The 16,719-nt window shown below is 35.3% G+C and overlaps 1 protein-coding gene across 1 annotated transcript in view; it reads right to left on the bottom strand.

Moving 5' to 3' along the window:
• LOC145293746 (proton myo-inositol cotransporter-like) overlaps positions 1–16,719 on the bottom strand; it is a 93,106-nt gene that overhangs the window by 34,557 nt on the left and 41,830 nt on the right. Inside the window, exon 2 of the mRNA XM_080140224.1 lies at positions 5,958–6,114. Within this exon, the coding sequence (XP_079996350.1) occupies positions 5,958–6,114 (157 nt within the window). The remainder of the gene's footprint in view (positions 1–5,957; positions 6,115–16,719) is intronic.

Genomic DNA, 16,719 nt, shown 5'->3' with positions numbered 1-16,719 from the left:
CCCATAGCAGTAGAGCAACGAAACTTGGCACAGTTATTAGTCTTTCTCTACATAGGAACCACCCAGAGTTATGCATTTCTCCCATCGTTTGATGCAGCTCTGAAGACCGTTTTTGTAGAACACCCCAGGTTGGTCCTCCAAACACAACGTGATTTCAGAAATCAAGGCTGCATCATCTGGGAAACGCTTTCCTTTCAAAAACAACTTCATGGCTGGGAAGAGGTGAAAGTCAGTGGGTGCAAGGTCAGGAGAGTAGGGAGGATGGGGAAGGATTTCATAACCACATGCCCATGCTTCTGATCTGGTGACATGCGAGTTGTGGACTGGAGCGTTGTCCTGCAGGAGGAGGGTACCTTTGCTGATCTTGCCCCGCCTCTTCATTTTGATAGCTTCCCTTAATTTCCTCAAAAGTGAAGCATAATATGCTCCTGTAATTGTGGTACCCTTTACCAGGAAATCTGTCATCACTACTCCGTCCTGGTCCTAGAAGACTGTGAGCATGACCTTGCCAGCGGAGGGCTGCACCCTTGCCTTCTTTGGAGGTGGTGAGTCCAAGTGCTTCAACTGCATTGACTGGGCTTTTGTTTCTGGATCATAGTGATGGACCCAGCTTTCATCCTATGTAATCAGTCTTTTGAAAAACTTTGACTCATCTTCTTGGCACATATCCAAATTCATCTTCGAGCACTCGACGCGTTCTCGCTTCTGGAATGGTGTGATCAACCTGGGAATCCATCTGGCAGACACCTTATGCATATGCAAATGGTCATGAATGATAGTTTCCACAGACCCTGTACTAATTTTGACATCTTGGGCTATTTGGCGAATAGTAATGCGCCGATCTTTCAAAATGGCAGCCTCAACTTGACCTTATCAATGGCAGAATAGGGGGGGGCCAGGTCTGGGAGCTGTTTCACAGACTTCCGGCCATGTTTGAATTCACGATGCCAGCGTTTTACAAGGTCATATGATGGGGCATTATCATCATAAGTTTCTTTCATTTCATCAAAAGTCTCCTGTGGTGTGCGTCCTTTCAAATACAAAAACCGGATCACTGCTCAACATTCAACAGGCTCCATTTCACACCTGACTCTGTTGAAACACCTGTAAAACAGAAACCACAACTAGTGCAGAGCTGTAATTTGCCACATAACCTGTAGAGATATAAATCATTGCACATGCAAAATTTCAGCTAGATCAGACAACTGGAAGTGGGTCAGGGGCATTACTTATTGCACACCCCTCGTATCAATCCATTCTGTCTCCGCTGGGATCTTCTGATCAGTTGGTTGCCTTAAGTAAGATTAGAACAAAGTGTAACAAGAACTCTGATGTCCTTTTCCACGACACTGTGTATCGATAATCGATGGCTGACTGAGACACTTTCAAACGCTCATATCAGAAATACCTCTATGGTTCATGTTTGAAAAGGATATGTCCTCTATAGAATCTGAATTAACAGATTGGCTAACTCTCGGTATAGATAATTACATATCCTCAAAAAAATTTCAACAGAAACCAAATAGATAACCAAAATGCATGTGTCGATGTCATTGCATACAAAAATCACTATTTCAATTGCTTTCAATGGAACACATATTCAAAAATACTAAAACCGCCTTTAGGACTGGCAGCAACCACTGAAAAAGAGTTATAGAAAATATAAAAGAATCTTTTGCCATAGGTTTTAAAGTAACAGTAAATTTGTGCTAGGTGTTTAATGTAACCTTAAATTTGTTAAAAAAATGAAGTAAAAAAAAAAAACGGAAAGAAACAGAGTCATGTGTATGCGAGTATTATCATTTTTATTTAATTATTGGAATTCTTTTTTGAGATGAGTAATTTATATATTTTTTAATTTTTCTAAACCATTTACTTCTTGTAAATAAAAAAAAATACTTGATCTGAGATCGAAACCAAAACCTACAGACAATGAGTCAAGTACGATAACAATTAGACCAGCTTGATATGATCTTTAAAAAGTGTTTTTAAACCAACTTATACTTAACATAAAGAAGCTGCGCATGCGCAGTTGTGAAACAGTTGAAAACAGATAAAAATTCGATCACCTCCATGTACCAACTTTTTTCAGTTATGTCAAATCTAAAGTAGTTCCCATGAGTTTTGCCACACACTAAACAGTGTTCTGAGCAGATGCTAATTTCCATCCCAACCGTCATCAACGGACCCAAGGTGATTATGTCAACATACGACAAAGCAAAATTCTTTACGAAATTCGCTTCTAACTCCTACCTGTGTGATCAGGGCTGCCTACCCTCTGAATTTCCTCCCAAGACTGAAAATACTCTGAGCAACATATCTATAAATCTGTCTGTGAAGTTGACAGAATTACCAAGAACACTGATTCCAGCAAAGCAACATTGGGTTTGTATTACTGTACACAGATTCGAAAAAGTTGTCAAAAACAAATATATAACAAATAAATGTTATCAAAGGCAAGATAAGTTACTTTTCTACCAAACTGGATATATTTTTCATGTTTTTATTCAATGTAACATGTTTATTTAGCTCCAAAAATATACAGTGTTTACCGATGTATCGGAAAATTCAAAGTGGCGCCCGACTCTAAGTAAGTTTGGGAAAAAGTGTTATAAATAAAAAACTAGACAAAATACTGTTAGAAACTCGCTCAATATATGTTACCGTGACATAGGTTGACATATATTTGGTGGGTTTTTAATAGTATTTTGTCTCGTTTATTATTATGAATAATAGAATTTAATTTCAATGAATAATAAAATTTAAGAAAAAATATGAATAATGTAATTGCTAAAATTACACAGTATGCAGTTCCTCTCCAAAAAAAGATAAAGTTTTAAAGAACATTTTACAAAAGTTTAATTTAAATTCTAAGAAAAAACATTAGTAAACATGTCATGAATAATTTTAGAGTATTATTGAATAAAAAACTTATACCAAGTTAAATATAGAATTTTTTAGAGAAATATAAAATTCTTGTGTACATTCAAAAATATTCTAATTAAATAAGCTTTTATTACAACAAAATTAAATAAAAGAAAATTATTACAATTCGCGTGATCTGTACTTTTAGTGAAAATTGGAAAACATTTGTGTTTAGATATGAGTGAAGATGCTTCTTTAACGTAACTTGCTTTTTTGGGGGGGATAATTATGCAATTTTTAGTTTTAAAAAAAGTATGTTCGTATTCTTCAATTTGATAGCTTAAGATTGTAATTTACTTTCTTCTTCTTTTTTTACATAGGCATCACCACTTATCAAGGCCCAGAGGCCACTCGAGGATAAGGGTTAAAGAGTGTACAGTAGTGATGGGACAATATTGTAGTAATCGTTAGTAATGGAAATTTGGTAAATTTGTTAACTTAAGTGGAATGGCTCATCAAGAACTTGTTTACGTTGGACTTGAAGACAACCATATTATAGTCAGCTGGAAAGCAGGCAAACGAAAGACCTTTCCGCAGACGTGCAGTTCTAAGAAAAAAACTTTGTTCATGGAATCAACGTTTAGGTTTACAACTAGGCTACGAAGTCTATTTTGAACTCTATCAAGGCAAGACAAGTCCTTTCTAGCAGCTCCTGCCCAGATGTGGCAACAGTACTCCATCCTTGAACGTACCTGGCTCTTATATAGATAGAGAATTGCATCGATAGAACGATTCTACCATTTTTTAAGCGACCTTGGCAATGGATTTGATCCATTCATTTCAATTGATGCCAGATGAGGATCAGATCATTCATGATGTAAAGATAGAAGCTTGATGCATTAAAGTATTCAGCCACCTCTTTCCCCATTGTACCACCTGCTCAAGATCAGAGGAGAGAAAATCAGAGAGAACTTGGTCGTTTACAGTCTTTGATGTGCTACCATAGATGGTAGTCTCATCAGCATATTATTATCATTTACATAGTTTAAGAAAATTGATTAGTATTTTTCCAGGCCTAGTTAGTGTCTCGACAGGCATCATGGTAGGAGAGTTTGGTCCGGGTAAGATTGTTAGAGAGAGAGAGAGAGAGAGAGAGAGAGAGAGTGTGTGAATTATAGTGTAGACACGTTGACTGGAAGTCAAGATCAGCTGATTGGATTGCGTGTGAGTCACGTGATCAGGTTAGCTGAATCGAAGAGATTGAGATTTGGTTGGGACTTGGAAGAGAGTGGACGGCTTCGCCGCTGGGGGGGGGGGACGAACGCTGACGTGGTAGAAATAAGACCTAGAAGAAAAAACAACACAGGCCAAATTCACTTTCCATTCTTCTGCGATCGATCTGGAAGGTGAATAAAAAACTATAGAACCAATTTCTTGTCTTGGAGTGAAATAAATCTTCACACCCAAAAACAGGTACCAGTCTCCCTCCCAGACGAGATGTTCCAGATTGACTAACAAAATGGCAGAGGTATGTGAAAATGCATGTCACACACACAACGACATAAACTCTGATAAGATAATCAAACACTCAATCCTTTATGATACGACAATGCAACAATCCTTTATAAATAGACAATACAACAAGATTCTTTTAAACTTGATTTATTTCAACATAAAATTCAAGTATATTTTTATTGTTTTGTTTTTTTACATTTGTCACATTAATTTTTTTTAACATGAAAATATATATACATATTTTTTTTTTTTAATCTTTTAGAGATTAACTTTGGTCTTTTATCTTTTCAACGCAATCAAAATTTAAATGTAAACTAAAAACCTAATGATGATAAACCTCTTTTAAGAAGCTGAGTCATGTGGTTTTTTGGCCATTTTTACCCATACCTATTATCTACTTATGCAATGTGAGCCCCCTTCACAGATAATACAATTGATAATCTCAATTTCTACAGATTCAGTACTGTTGTCACAACTGGGCAGGAGCTGCTAGAAAGACATATCCTGCCTTGACAGAGTTCAAAATAGACTTCATAGCCTAGTAAAGAATGCCCTTTTCTGTTCCCTGCAACATCATTCGTAGACATTTATGCTGATGAGACTAACATCTATGGTAGCACATCAAAGACCGTAAATGACCAAATTCTCTCTGATTTTCTCTCCTCTGATCTAGAGAACGTGTTACAATGGGGAAAGAGGTGACTGGTTACTTTAATGCATCTAAAATCAAGCTTCTATCTTTACATCATCAATGCTTTGATCCCCATCAGGCATGAATGGCTCTCGTCTTGGGGAGGCTTCTTTTTGGGACAAGCTTCTGGGCTTGACTTTACTCCTAATCTGAAATGGAACACATACATCAAATCTGTTGCTAAGGTCGCTGGAAAAATGGTGGAATCCTTCTATCAATCCAGTAGAGCTGATGCAATTCTCTATCTATATATAGCCAAGTACGTCCAAGGATGGAGTACTGTTGCCACATCTGGGCAGGAGCTGCTAGAAAGATCTTATCCTTCCTTGATAGAGTTCAAAAAAGACTTTGTAGCCTCGTAGATGTCCTTTTTTCTTCCATGCAAACTCTTTCTCACAGAAGAGATGTTGCGAGCCTGTCTCTGCTTTATCATTATTTTCATGACAAGTGCTCGTCTGAGCCCCAATCTATAGTCCCTCATCGCCAAACTTTCACAAGAAACACTCGTCTAGCTGTAAACACTATCAATAATTTACGCCACGCTTTACCTATGCCTAAGCCTAAACGTAGATTCCATGAACAAAGTTTCTTTCTTAGAACTTCACACTTGTGGAACTGTCTTCTGTTTGCCTCCTTTTCAGCTAACTACAATATGGTCGTCTTCAAGTCCAACGTAAATAAATTCTTGATGGGCCGTTCCCCTTAACTAACGATTATTACAATATTGTCACATTGACTACTGTATACTCTTTTACCCTTATCTTTGAGTGGCCTCTGGGCCTTGATAAGTGGTGACTCCTATGTAAAAAAAAAGTTTATGAAGACAGAGAATAAATATTTTTAAAAACAGATTTGTTTTAAATGAAGTAAAAAATAGATAACCAACCTCCATCCGTTTGTCTTATAACTGAATATGCCAGCAATAATGGTCGAGAACAGAATTCCACCTGAAAGAAATGGTTGGGCAAATCCGACAAGAAAGCCTCGAATCTTGCCCGGAGCAAACTCTGCTACCATGATGCCTGTCGAGGCACTAACAAGGCCTGAAAAAAAAAATAAACATTACATTTTTGACATGTTGCAATTTGATTGTAGAGTTAAACAAATATAAAGAAATTACCAAAGTAATGAAACCAAACACAAAAAAAATGAAAATTTTAAAAAGAGGAGGAAGAAAGAAAAAATATGGTCACCTAGAAAATTACTAACACCCGAAAGTATCCATTCGCCCATGTATGGAGTATTGCTGTCATATTTGGGCTGGTGCATTGGCTACTAGTCTCTCACTCCTTTACAAGGTTCAAAAAAGAGTCGCAAATCTGATAGGCCCTGAACTGGCATCTAAGCTTCAGCCTCTGCCCCATCGACGAAACGTTGCATCCCTCTGCCTTTTCTACAAGTATTTTAGTGGTGAATGCTCTGACGAACTGCAAACACTTGTGCCCCCATGACGTGAACACCCTCGACAGACCCGACAGGCTGCAAAATCCCACCCCCACACTGTAGAGATCCCTAGATGTAAAAGATCTTTCTACTCCAATAGTTTCTTCCCCAGAACCGCTAGACTTTGGAATTCCATTCCAGGTCCCTGCTTCCCCAACTCTACTGACGTGCAGACGTTCAAGTGCAACGTGAACAGACATCTTGCTGCCCAAATCCTTACATAGCGACCCAGTAGTTGTTGCCCCTGATAGTAGCCCCCTACACCAAAGTGGCAATGTGCCTTGTTTGGGGTGAAAATGTAATTTAAAAAAATTAAAAAAATAAAAAACCTCAGTCACACATTGAGCATCATTGCCCCATCTGGGCTGGTACACTAACCAAGAGTCTCTCCCTCTTAGACAAGTTCTAAAACAGAATTTCTAATAAGTCCTACACCATCAACCAATTTCCGGTTCCCATCCCATTGCAGCAATGATTAATCCGTTTCTTTCACTCGTTCTACAAGTATGGAATGTGCTCCAACGAACTTAAAAACCCCCAATCAATCTGACAATCAACAAAATCTTACCCCTTCACTATAGAGGTCCCTAGATGTTGAAAAGCTTTTACTCTAATAGCTTGTTTCCTGAAATTGCTAGCCTTTGGAATTTCCTTCCTGCTTTCATATCTCCCTGATTGAAGCAATATGCAGAAGTTTCTGAATTTTTGAGATGAGGATTGGTTATTCTTATTATTTGGATTTATCGGACTACTGTTCTCATCTTGAGTGTGATTTCCACAACGTTTCGGTGAATATAACCTACGACCTTCTTCAGGTGTATCTCATTGAACTCGGGAATGTTTCTGCCAAACTTGGGAATTTGCACGGAATTTCACGCGAAACCCTTTATTTACTTCACGGGGATAGTGTGCTCTTGTTCCGTCAGCCATGACTGGATAGAGGTCCTAAGTAATTCGCAAATGTATTTTTCGATCACTCACACTGAGGATTGAACCTTCAACCTTCAGGAGAATATCATATTTTACAATTGATTTTTTCAAGTACTCTAACATCTGCGCCACGGGTCAGCTAATTTTACCAAGTTCAATGAGATACATGTGAAGAAGGTCGGAGGTTATATCAACCGAAATGTTGTGAAAATGACACTCAAGAAGAGAGCAGTAGTCCGATGAATCCAAATAATACCAATATGCAGAAGTTTAAATGTAATGTGAACAAACATTACACTGCACAACTCCCTGCTTGTGATCCTCTTATAAATATGACCCTTAATAGCTCCATTATATCTCACAAGTGAATTAAAGTAAATAAATTTTTTTTCCAATATCTATATATTAATATGATCGTGTGTGTGTGTTCTTTTGTGTGTCATACTTACATTTAATTTAAATTAATTGTTATAAACTTCTATTTCTTGTAATAAATAATTTTCCCAAGAATTCTTCATAAGTTTTGGTTTCGGTTTCGACTATAGCTGATAGCACTTAAATCATCTATTTTTTTTTATAAATAATTTTATTAAGAATTCTTCATAAGTTTTGGTTTCAGTTATGGCTGAAGGAACTCAAGTTATATATATGTACATAGATTTTTTTTATAAGTTTTTATTTTGGTTTCGATTCAAGCTAAGCCACCCAAATCATATGGATATATTTTTTTTATTTTTTTTTTTATAACTATAACATATAGAAATCGATAGAACAGTAACTCTATAATAATATATACAAAATCTGCAAGAATTAAAATATCATATTTAAGCATATTTTACGACCAGCCTTTACCTGATGTTCGTGTTAGCTTAAGTAAATACTTTTGCAGTTTTAACAAAAAAGCTACAATAATATCAGAACGTCTCCATTTACACTGAACATCCACAGAATGCCAACATCAATATATTACATATGAACTAGTCCCCTGCTTCCCTCCTGACTACAACTTAGATGTCTTCAAGTCCAACGTAAACAAATTCCTGATGAACCGCCCCCTTAAGTAGACACTTTAAATATCCACACTAAGGTACTGTACTTACAATAACCCTTATCCCTGAGTGGCTTCCGGGCCTTGATAAGTGGTGACCACCTTGTAAAAAAAAAAAAAAAAATTTCCACAGGTACTGCTAGTAAATAATAATTATAATAACATGTATCACAAAGCAGTTTAGTGCAAAAACGAGTAAATGCAGTAAAAATATTTATAATCCATGGACTATTATGTGTGGAGCACAGTTGACAAACACTAACAGTACTTGTAATACCAAGCACAAGCTGCTTGTCAGGAGTAAATCAGTGTTCGTGTATCTCTCAAAAGAACACCATGAAGACGTATAAGTCAAGTCTCGCCTGAAGATCATGGTCGAGGCTTACAGTGACTTCTTCATTTGAGCTGTATTCAACAAGGATGCATGTGGGATTTTGAGAATGCATCAATTATTAGGTAGAGATGTAGTTTTATGTTAGCATGCAAGGACAACTCTAAGGACCTTGCAAGGCACAGCAGTACAATTGTTGTTGCAAATAAATATTCAATAGAAAAAACAATTATCTGTTGTCGTGTTGTAATGTTAGGTAGGAATCTTAACTCAGGCAAATAAGATAAACATAATCAATTTAGGAATTTTAAAGTAGATTGGAATTTGGTTAGTTCAGTAAATAAGGATTTAGCTTAAGTGAACAACACATGATTTTATCTGCTTTGCTGATGGGTGTATACGCAGTCATTGAGTTCGAGCTAACAAGTTGGAGAGAATGGACGGGGAAGTCTACAAAAGCATTTCAGTGGACATACCATAAAAAATGCAGAAATACAGTGTGATGATTCCAAGTAAAGGGATTATCCATAAAAACGAATAAAGGCCATCTATGATATAAATCTCACTTGTCGTTTAAATGTATGTATGTATGTATGTATATCTGCCTAAAACTTTTGAGGGAGGCGTCAGAACGTGTCGAAATGGGTATTATTTTGAAGCTCGACCCTTCAGACAACAAATATCGAAAAAATTGGCAAAAAACATTAATTCCTTCACCCTCAACTGGGCACTTTTCTACATGGAGGGGGTCGCTTTTTTTACCGATATTTTCAAAAGTCATTCCCCTCTTTTCGATTGACTAGACTTAATTTAAACCTACGTCATTTCCGGTTTAGCGATGGGCACGACAGCAAAGACGTCACATTTTTTTTTTTTTTACATTCTTTTCCTCCTTCACGGTACAGGTTCGAGCCTGACTGTCTACTACGATTTTTTTTTTTGCTCAACACACACCTCCAAACACCCGGGCAACACTAAGCACCCAGGCTAGTCTAAAAATATAACTGGTTGTTATGGGTTTCCTTTGGAGAAAAGTGTCTTTGATTACAGGACTTCACAACAAAATACAGTTTCTCACTTTAATCGCTTTTTGTTAGCAATTAGTAAATTAATTGAAATACAGGATCAGCTTAATTTGGAAAAACAAACTCATTCAAGATGTGACCACATTGGAATTCAACATATTATATGCTGAAAATAAATAAAGAACAACATCTTGTAATATGTGCTGTTAAGATTCCTACCATAACAACTTACCAATGGGGATTTGTTTGAAAAAATATCCAGTTACTAGGTCCATTTGAAGAAATCACCAAAAAAGCCAGTTACAAAACATTAACTGTTGTGTCTGCACAAATAATTAACAAGAACACGAAAGTAAAGGCATACAATATATTAGGAAGAAAAGTTATATACATATTTGCATGTCTTCAGATATACTTCAGTTGGAGATATTCCGGCAGGTGGCGTGTTGCATGTCTTACTGGAAGCAGCATAGGCGTCTTGCCTATTTGACGGTCGTTGCCGGACTCTCGCGGTATTGGTGATTGATACCTTTATATATCTCACTCACCCACCTATGTTAATTAGTGGGCGTCTCCACAACATTAACCATATCAATGATAATACGCACAAATTTAGCTCTGAGGTTATTTCTGTCAAAAGCTGTCCAATCTAATTCTAGTATTTCTGACTTTAGTGGAATCCTTACCATTGTTGAACAATTTAGGTTATCAATTGAAACAAGATTTTCATCCTATCTAAATGATAAAAACTTTCGTAAGTCTACTTTCCTAGATCCATGATTCAAATATTAATTTGAAAAGATTAGCATAGAAAACATATTTAGAATTGGATTCTACATCTACTTTTCACTGATGATCAGCAGTATACACTACCCTGCTGAGGGTGAAGAAGCACAAAGATGTGTAAATTATAATATGGCAACTTTGAAACCAACTGATAAAAAAATAACCAGTAAAAATGTCACAAAAGATGCTTTCATCACTCCTAATATAAGAAGACAGCAGGAAGTAAAAGTACAATTATTTCTAATTCAATTTCGGCCTTCATTTTTGAGGTGTGAAAAGTGAACATCATTTATAATTGCAAAATTGCATTGATGGACAATCTTTAAAGTATCATCAAATAAAACTGAATTAAATGACAGTAAATATGAACATTCAATATAATTCTATACATAATGATTATTATACCTATTTTTTTTAAACAATTCCAGCTGTAACTTACTCCATTATAAGTTGATAAAAATGCTGATATGTTCAATTTTGGTGGCGGAAATAAAGTACCATATATCATATATGCTAATTTCAGAATCATATCACAAAAAACTATTAAAAGATCTGGAATTTTGCATGCCTACTCAATACATATGATAGAATGTTGTATCCAAATGTCAGCTCTTTACACGATGTACCTCTTAAATAGTATCCCCAAGAAAATGTAATAATTTTATGTAGTATTTTTCACTTTGTTTACACTGACGATGTAATTAAGTAAATGTACATGTTCAACATCAATTTAATTTTAATAAAAGAACTGCATGTTAGCAATGATAGAGTTTTTTTATACAATTGATATTTCTTTCAAATTTTTTGCTTGGCACTGATCACATTCGTCCACTTGAGATGGTTCCCTAAACCCATTCTCCAATCAAACAGATATAGAGAAAAAAAAATTCAGTTGTTCTTCTTCAACGCTTGTGGAACAAATCACTTGTTTTACATTGTTTATTAAATTGTTAGATGAAAGTACAGACTAGTAAGAAAAACACCCTCTCCTCCACATGTTAAGAATGGGTTTCCAAAAAAGTTCTCTGCATAAGTACTATTGTTTTTATTGTTTTAACATCTTTATTTTATTTTTGTATTGGCTTTGTTCAAGTTAACGTGATTGTTTACAAATTATTTATTTCTGGTTTCTGCGGACCGGTCTGCTTTACGTTGAATGCCCAGAAAAAGTCCCTTTCTGATTAATGTTTACCAGTTTTAAAATAAGCAAACGAACTCGGCTGTTTTTTCAGAAAACAGAATATTATTCATCTGGTAAGCATTAATCATAAGTGGGTTGTACCAGCTTCTTCCAAAGGAGGAAGTTTCATGGGAGTATGAAATTCAGAAGCGGTTTCCAGGTACATTCCCATTAGTGGAGATATTTTTTTGTTTGTGTCCCTAACCAGAGGATGCAAATGACATATTGCCAGAATTTGGGTCAGAATCAGAACCATAACCTCTATGAATGATAACTGTTCTGGAATTACGATAAAAAGCAAGTGCAGTTTCTTCATCTTTTCTTCATCATCCCTAAAGATGATGGAAGCAAGCTTCCTAAGGAAAGAGTACAAATAAGATACATATTACTCATTTATTCATGTACGCACATATACGGACATATCACAACAGATTACAATGGTTGTCCCTGACATACATCAAGGGAAGAATTGATACCTAAAATCAACATAAAATGTATGATCACAGTATGCAGCATAATAATTGATCCCCCGACAAGAGGAGGGTGGACCTGTAAATTCACCCTTGTCTGTTCACCCGTTCGTCTGTCTGCACTTTCCTTAATAACGTCACCTTGGAATTTTTTGAAATTTTGCACAAACATTAAACATGATATGAGTAAAAAAGTAACAGATTTTCCAGGAAAACTCCAGTTGTTCCCCTAGGGTGCCTTTCGGGTTAAAACGGCTAAAATTGACACTTTTGTGCTTATTAAAAAAAATTGATGCCTAGAATTTTTATAAAACTTTCTGAAAAGTTGTAACTAACTGATTTCTATATAATTTTGTTTGTCTATACTTCATGATAACTTTTGGGTGTGCCTTAGGGGCTCTTTTAGGGCTAATAAAAACACTTCATTTTTGGGACTATTTTACAATGTTTGTCCAAAATCTTTTGTGCATGTCTATTTAGCAGTTTTGCATGGTGCTGAATTCAGATTTAAATATGTTGGGGACTTTTGGGGCTAAATGGGGCGGGGGGGCAAATGATGGACAGTCATTTCTTTTTTTTGCATGGTGCAGAACTCAAATTTACATATGTTAAGGCCTAAAACTGCACCGTTTGTTCATTTTCACAAGGATTTGACGTCCCCTGGGGGGTTTTGGGGCTAAATGGGAGTGGGGGGAGGGTGACAAATGCTGAACTTAGTTATTTTTTTTATGCCTCGTTCACTGTGGACTCACAGGGGACCATGTATGCTTCACTTGTTTTCTTTTTTAATTTGAATTAATTTTTGTGTTGTGGCTATATGTCATCAAAAATCATTATATATCCAGCTAAGATCAGTTAGATATACAAGATGAGTAAATTACCTAGTATATATATATATATATATATATATATATATATATATATATATATATAAATTTTTTATATATATTTTATATATATATATAAATATATATTTTTTTTTTTTAACCTTAATTTACTTGATTCTTCCGGCCTTGGCAGACGTGTTTTAAATATTCTCTCCAGTGCTTTTTCTGTGCACATTTGAACTTTTCTTTTAATGATTTTGAACTCATTCCATTTGTGATTTTTTTCAAGGAATTCTGCCTTTTGGATCATTTTGGACCATTTGGAACTTACCCGTTGGATTGGAAGTTTTTAATTCGACCGTGTTTGGATTTTACCATTCTTGGATTTTTTACCCTTCACCGGACTATCCATTCATGTGAAATCTTTTTATCATTTTTTCTTTTACCTCCTATTCCCCTTACCTCACACTTTTTTTAACCAAGTAAGATCTGTGACTTACTTGTGGTTTCATTAAATACTTTTACATGCAAAATCCGATCCCGCATTTTGCTAATTCCTGCCCTCTGATGAGAAGGAGAGTATTTCTTCAAAACTCCACAGATTAAGGACTATCCACTTATCTTGTGCTTCCTTTTTAAAATTAAATATGTTTTTAACTCTTTTTCAAGATGTTTTTTAACATGTTTTATTAATCATTTGTTCATATATATATATATATATATATAATTTTTTTTTTTAAACCCAAAGACAACGCGGAGAAAGACCGGAATTATGAAAGTAAAGAAAGAAAACAAACAAATGTAGACGGGTATGCTTAAGTAGAGGAGTGTCTAGCCTTTATTCGTCTATCTTTCCTCACCTCAATGTATAATTATTTATAACCAAGTTGCTGATATGTCCGGTGTATGTAAAGTCCGTGGGTGGTATGGAACTTTGATTAATTTCGAGAGAAAGGGACCTCTCTTTTTCAAAAGACAAAAGTGGATTCAAGATATATATATATATATATATATATATATATATATATATATATATATATATATATATATATATATATATTGCCTGATGCATATATTAGTAGTTAGTTAAGAAGGCAGGAAACATTGTAGATATATCAAAGGATCCGAAGAAAATTCAATAGGATTATAGGAGAAGTCTAGAATACAAATAAGCCAAAATGGACCAGTGGCACAGCAGATAATAATGTTGATTATTAATCAGTCTTAAATGACAGTCTTCTGGAGGTTGAATAACTAAGAATAGCATAATAAATGATTAATTAAGTTGTCTACCAGATCACGGCTGACAAAACAAGAAAAATCAACCTCCACAGATTGAAAAAAAAGATTCAGCTTAGAATTCTGTATGGGTTCTTGAGTTCAGCATAAAGATTAATTTAAAAAAATGCAGTTGAAAAAAAGAGCTCGACTGAGCTTCTACCTATGGTCCCCGACTATAAAACATTCACAATAAACACCCGTTCAGCTACAGTCACTATCTACAATTTCCCTTACTCTCTAGCTGTGCCAAAAAGTAAACAAAAATTTCACAAGTAAAGTCTCTTTCTTAGAATTACTAATCTGTGAAACATAATGCCATGAGACTGCTTCCTAGCTGACTATAACATGGTCGTTTTCAAGTCTAATGCAAACAATTTTTTTGTGTAGCCGTCCTCTTAAATAATCAATGCCAAACTTTCACAAGAAACATTCATCTAGCTGAAAACACTATCAATAATGTCCCCAACTCTTTATCTGTGCCTAAACCTAAACGTAGATTCCATAAACAAAGTTTCTTTCTTAGAACTGCATGCCTGTGCAACTGTCTTCCATTTGCCTGCTTTCCAGCAGACTACAATATTGTTGTCTTCAAGTCCAACGTAAACAAGTTCTTAATGAGCCGTTCCACTTAAGTTAACAAATTTACCGAATTTCCATTACTAACGATTACTATATTGTCCAACTGACTACTGTACACTCTTTAACCTTTATCCTTGAGTGGCCTCTGGGCCTTGATAAGTGGTGATGCCTATGTAAAAAAAAAAAAAAATTTCTACCCAAGTTCCACCATTACCAATCATCAGTGTTGTTTCACCAGCCACTTGACACTCATTAACACTTATCCCCAAGTGGCCTTTTGACCTTGATAAGTTGTGACCCCCACTCCAGTAAAAAACAAACAAAAAAAACAGTTGAAAGTAACATTGGCTAAAACAATGTGAGACTAACATTTGCTTCTTGAAAGAATTCAGATTAACTCTTTCTCCTCTCTCAATCGCCAACTGATTTCGAACCCTAACTTAACTGTATATATTGATCTATATTTCTTTGTGACATCAGAACATGGCCAACATCCTGGCAACACAACGGGCATTCCTTAATTTGATTGTTCATTATTCCTCTGGCCTAACTTAGTTTTTATAGTTATTAGGTTGGTGCAAAAATAATATCATTTTTTCATGTTCAACTTAAAGTAAAAAAAAAAAAACATTATTTTTTCATCAAATTAATATTTCTAACTACAATGGATAATTACACTGCATTCCTGGAATCGTATCTATAAGACAATAATGTATTTATTTTAACTTTTGATACTGAGTTCGATTCCATCATTCTCTTTTATTAATAATTGTATTCAACCCTAATTACTTCGTTTCTAACTAAAAACCAGGAACTGTCCCTTTCAATATACAACAAGCACTCTCTAAGCAGATAAAATGTGTAAATTGTCTAACGAGCTTTAATCTAGAGAGCAATGTGCTTAACAAAGTCTCTCTCTCTCTCTCTCTCTCTCTCTCTCTCTCTCTCTCTCTCTCTCTCTCTCTCTCTCTCTCTATGAGATGATTATGGCTGATGTAACTCGCCAATGATGATGTAATTAATTGTGGTGGTATTGACGGTGTGACTCATTATCATAATATTCAGTTTAATATCCCTTTCACAAGCTGGCATATACTGGACAGCTTTGAGAAATATACTTCCAAAAGTAACCTATTTCAGGCCAGGTCTTTATTTATCCCTCTTTCTTTCAAATTCATTTTTATCACTTCTTTCATGCCTTCTTTAGCCTTTTGAACAGAATCTGCTACCTCAACTGTTCTACATCTAAGAACTCTCATCCTTTTTTTCTGTGTGGCATACTATGAAAGTCTATTCTTCTGCGCACATCTCCATACATACTGTCTAGATTTAATCTTCCTCTGAAGTCATCAGAACTAAGCCTCTATAAAGCTATTCATCTAGTCATCTTATGTTGTAAAATTAGATACTTTTTATTAAAAAAAAAATGTATATCTGATGGCCTTCGATTTCAACTACATTGCAGCAATAACTGTTGATACAAGTGAAAAAGGTTCAGTCAAAGAAGATATATCATCCAAACTGATACCACCACCCTCAAATGTTTTTTTCTTAAAAGTAAGATGAATCTGTATGTGGGGTGGGAGATTGCTACAGACACGACATGAAGCCATTTGATGTAAAGCGTTAAAAAAAAAATACTACTTCAATGTGAAAAACTAACTAACAATAAATCTTAGATGGATAGATTCCGACCCGGGGAAAAAAGCAATTCTGCCCCCTTTGTCAGAAACATCCCTTATGGAATG

This window comes from Euprymna scolopes, chromosome 15 (assembly GCF_053919585.1).
Source record: "Euprymna scolopes isolate OS-2025 chromosome 15, ASM5391958v1, whole genome shotgun sequence".
Taxonomy (NCBI): domain Eukaryota; kingdom Metazoa; phylum Mollusca; class Cephalopoda; order Sepiida; family Sepiolidae; genus Euprymna; species Euprymna scolopes.
The sequence above is the reverse complement of the archived record's forward strand: the minus strand, read 5'-3'. Positions and strand labels throughout refer to the sequence as shown.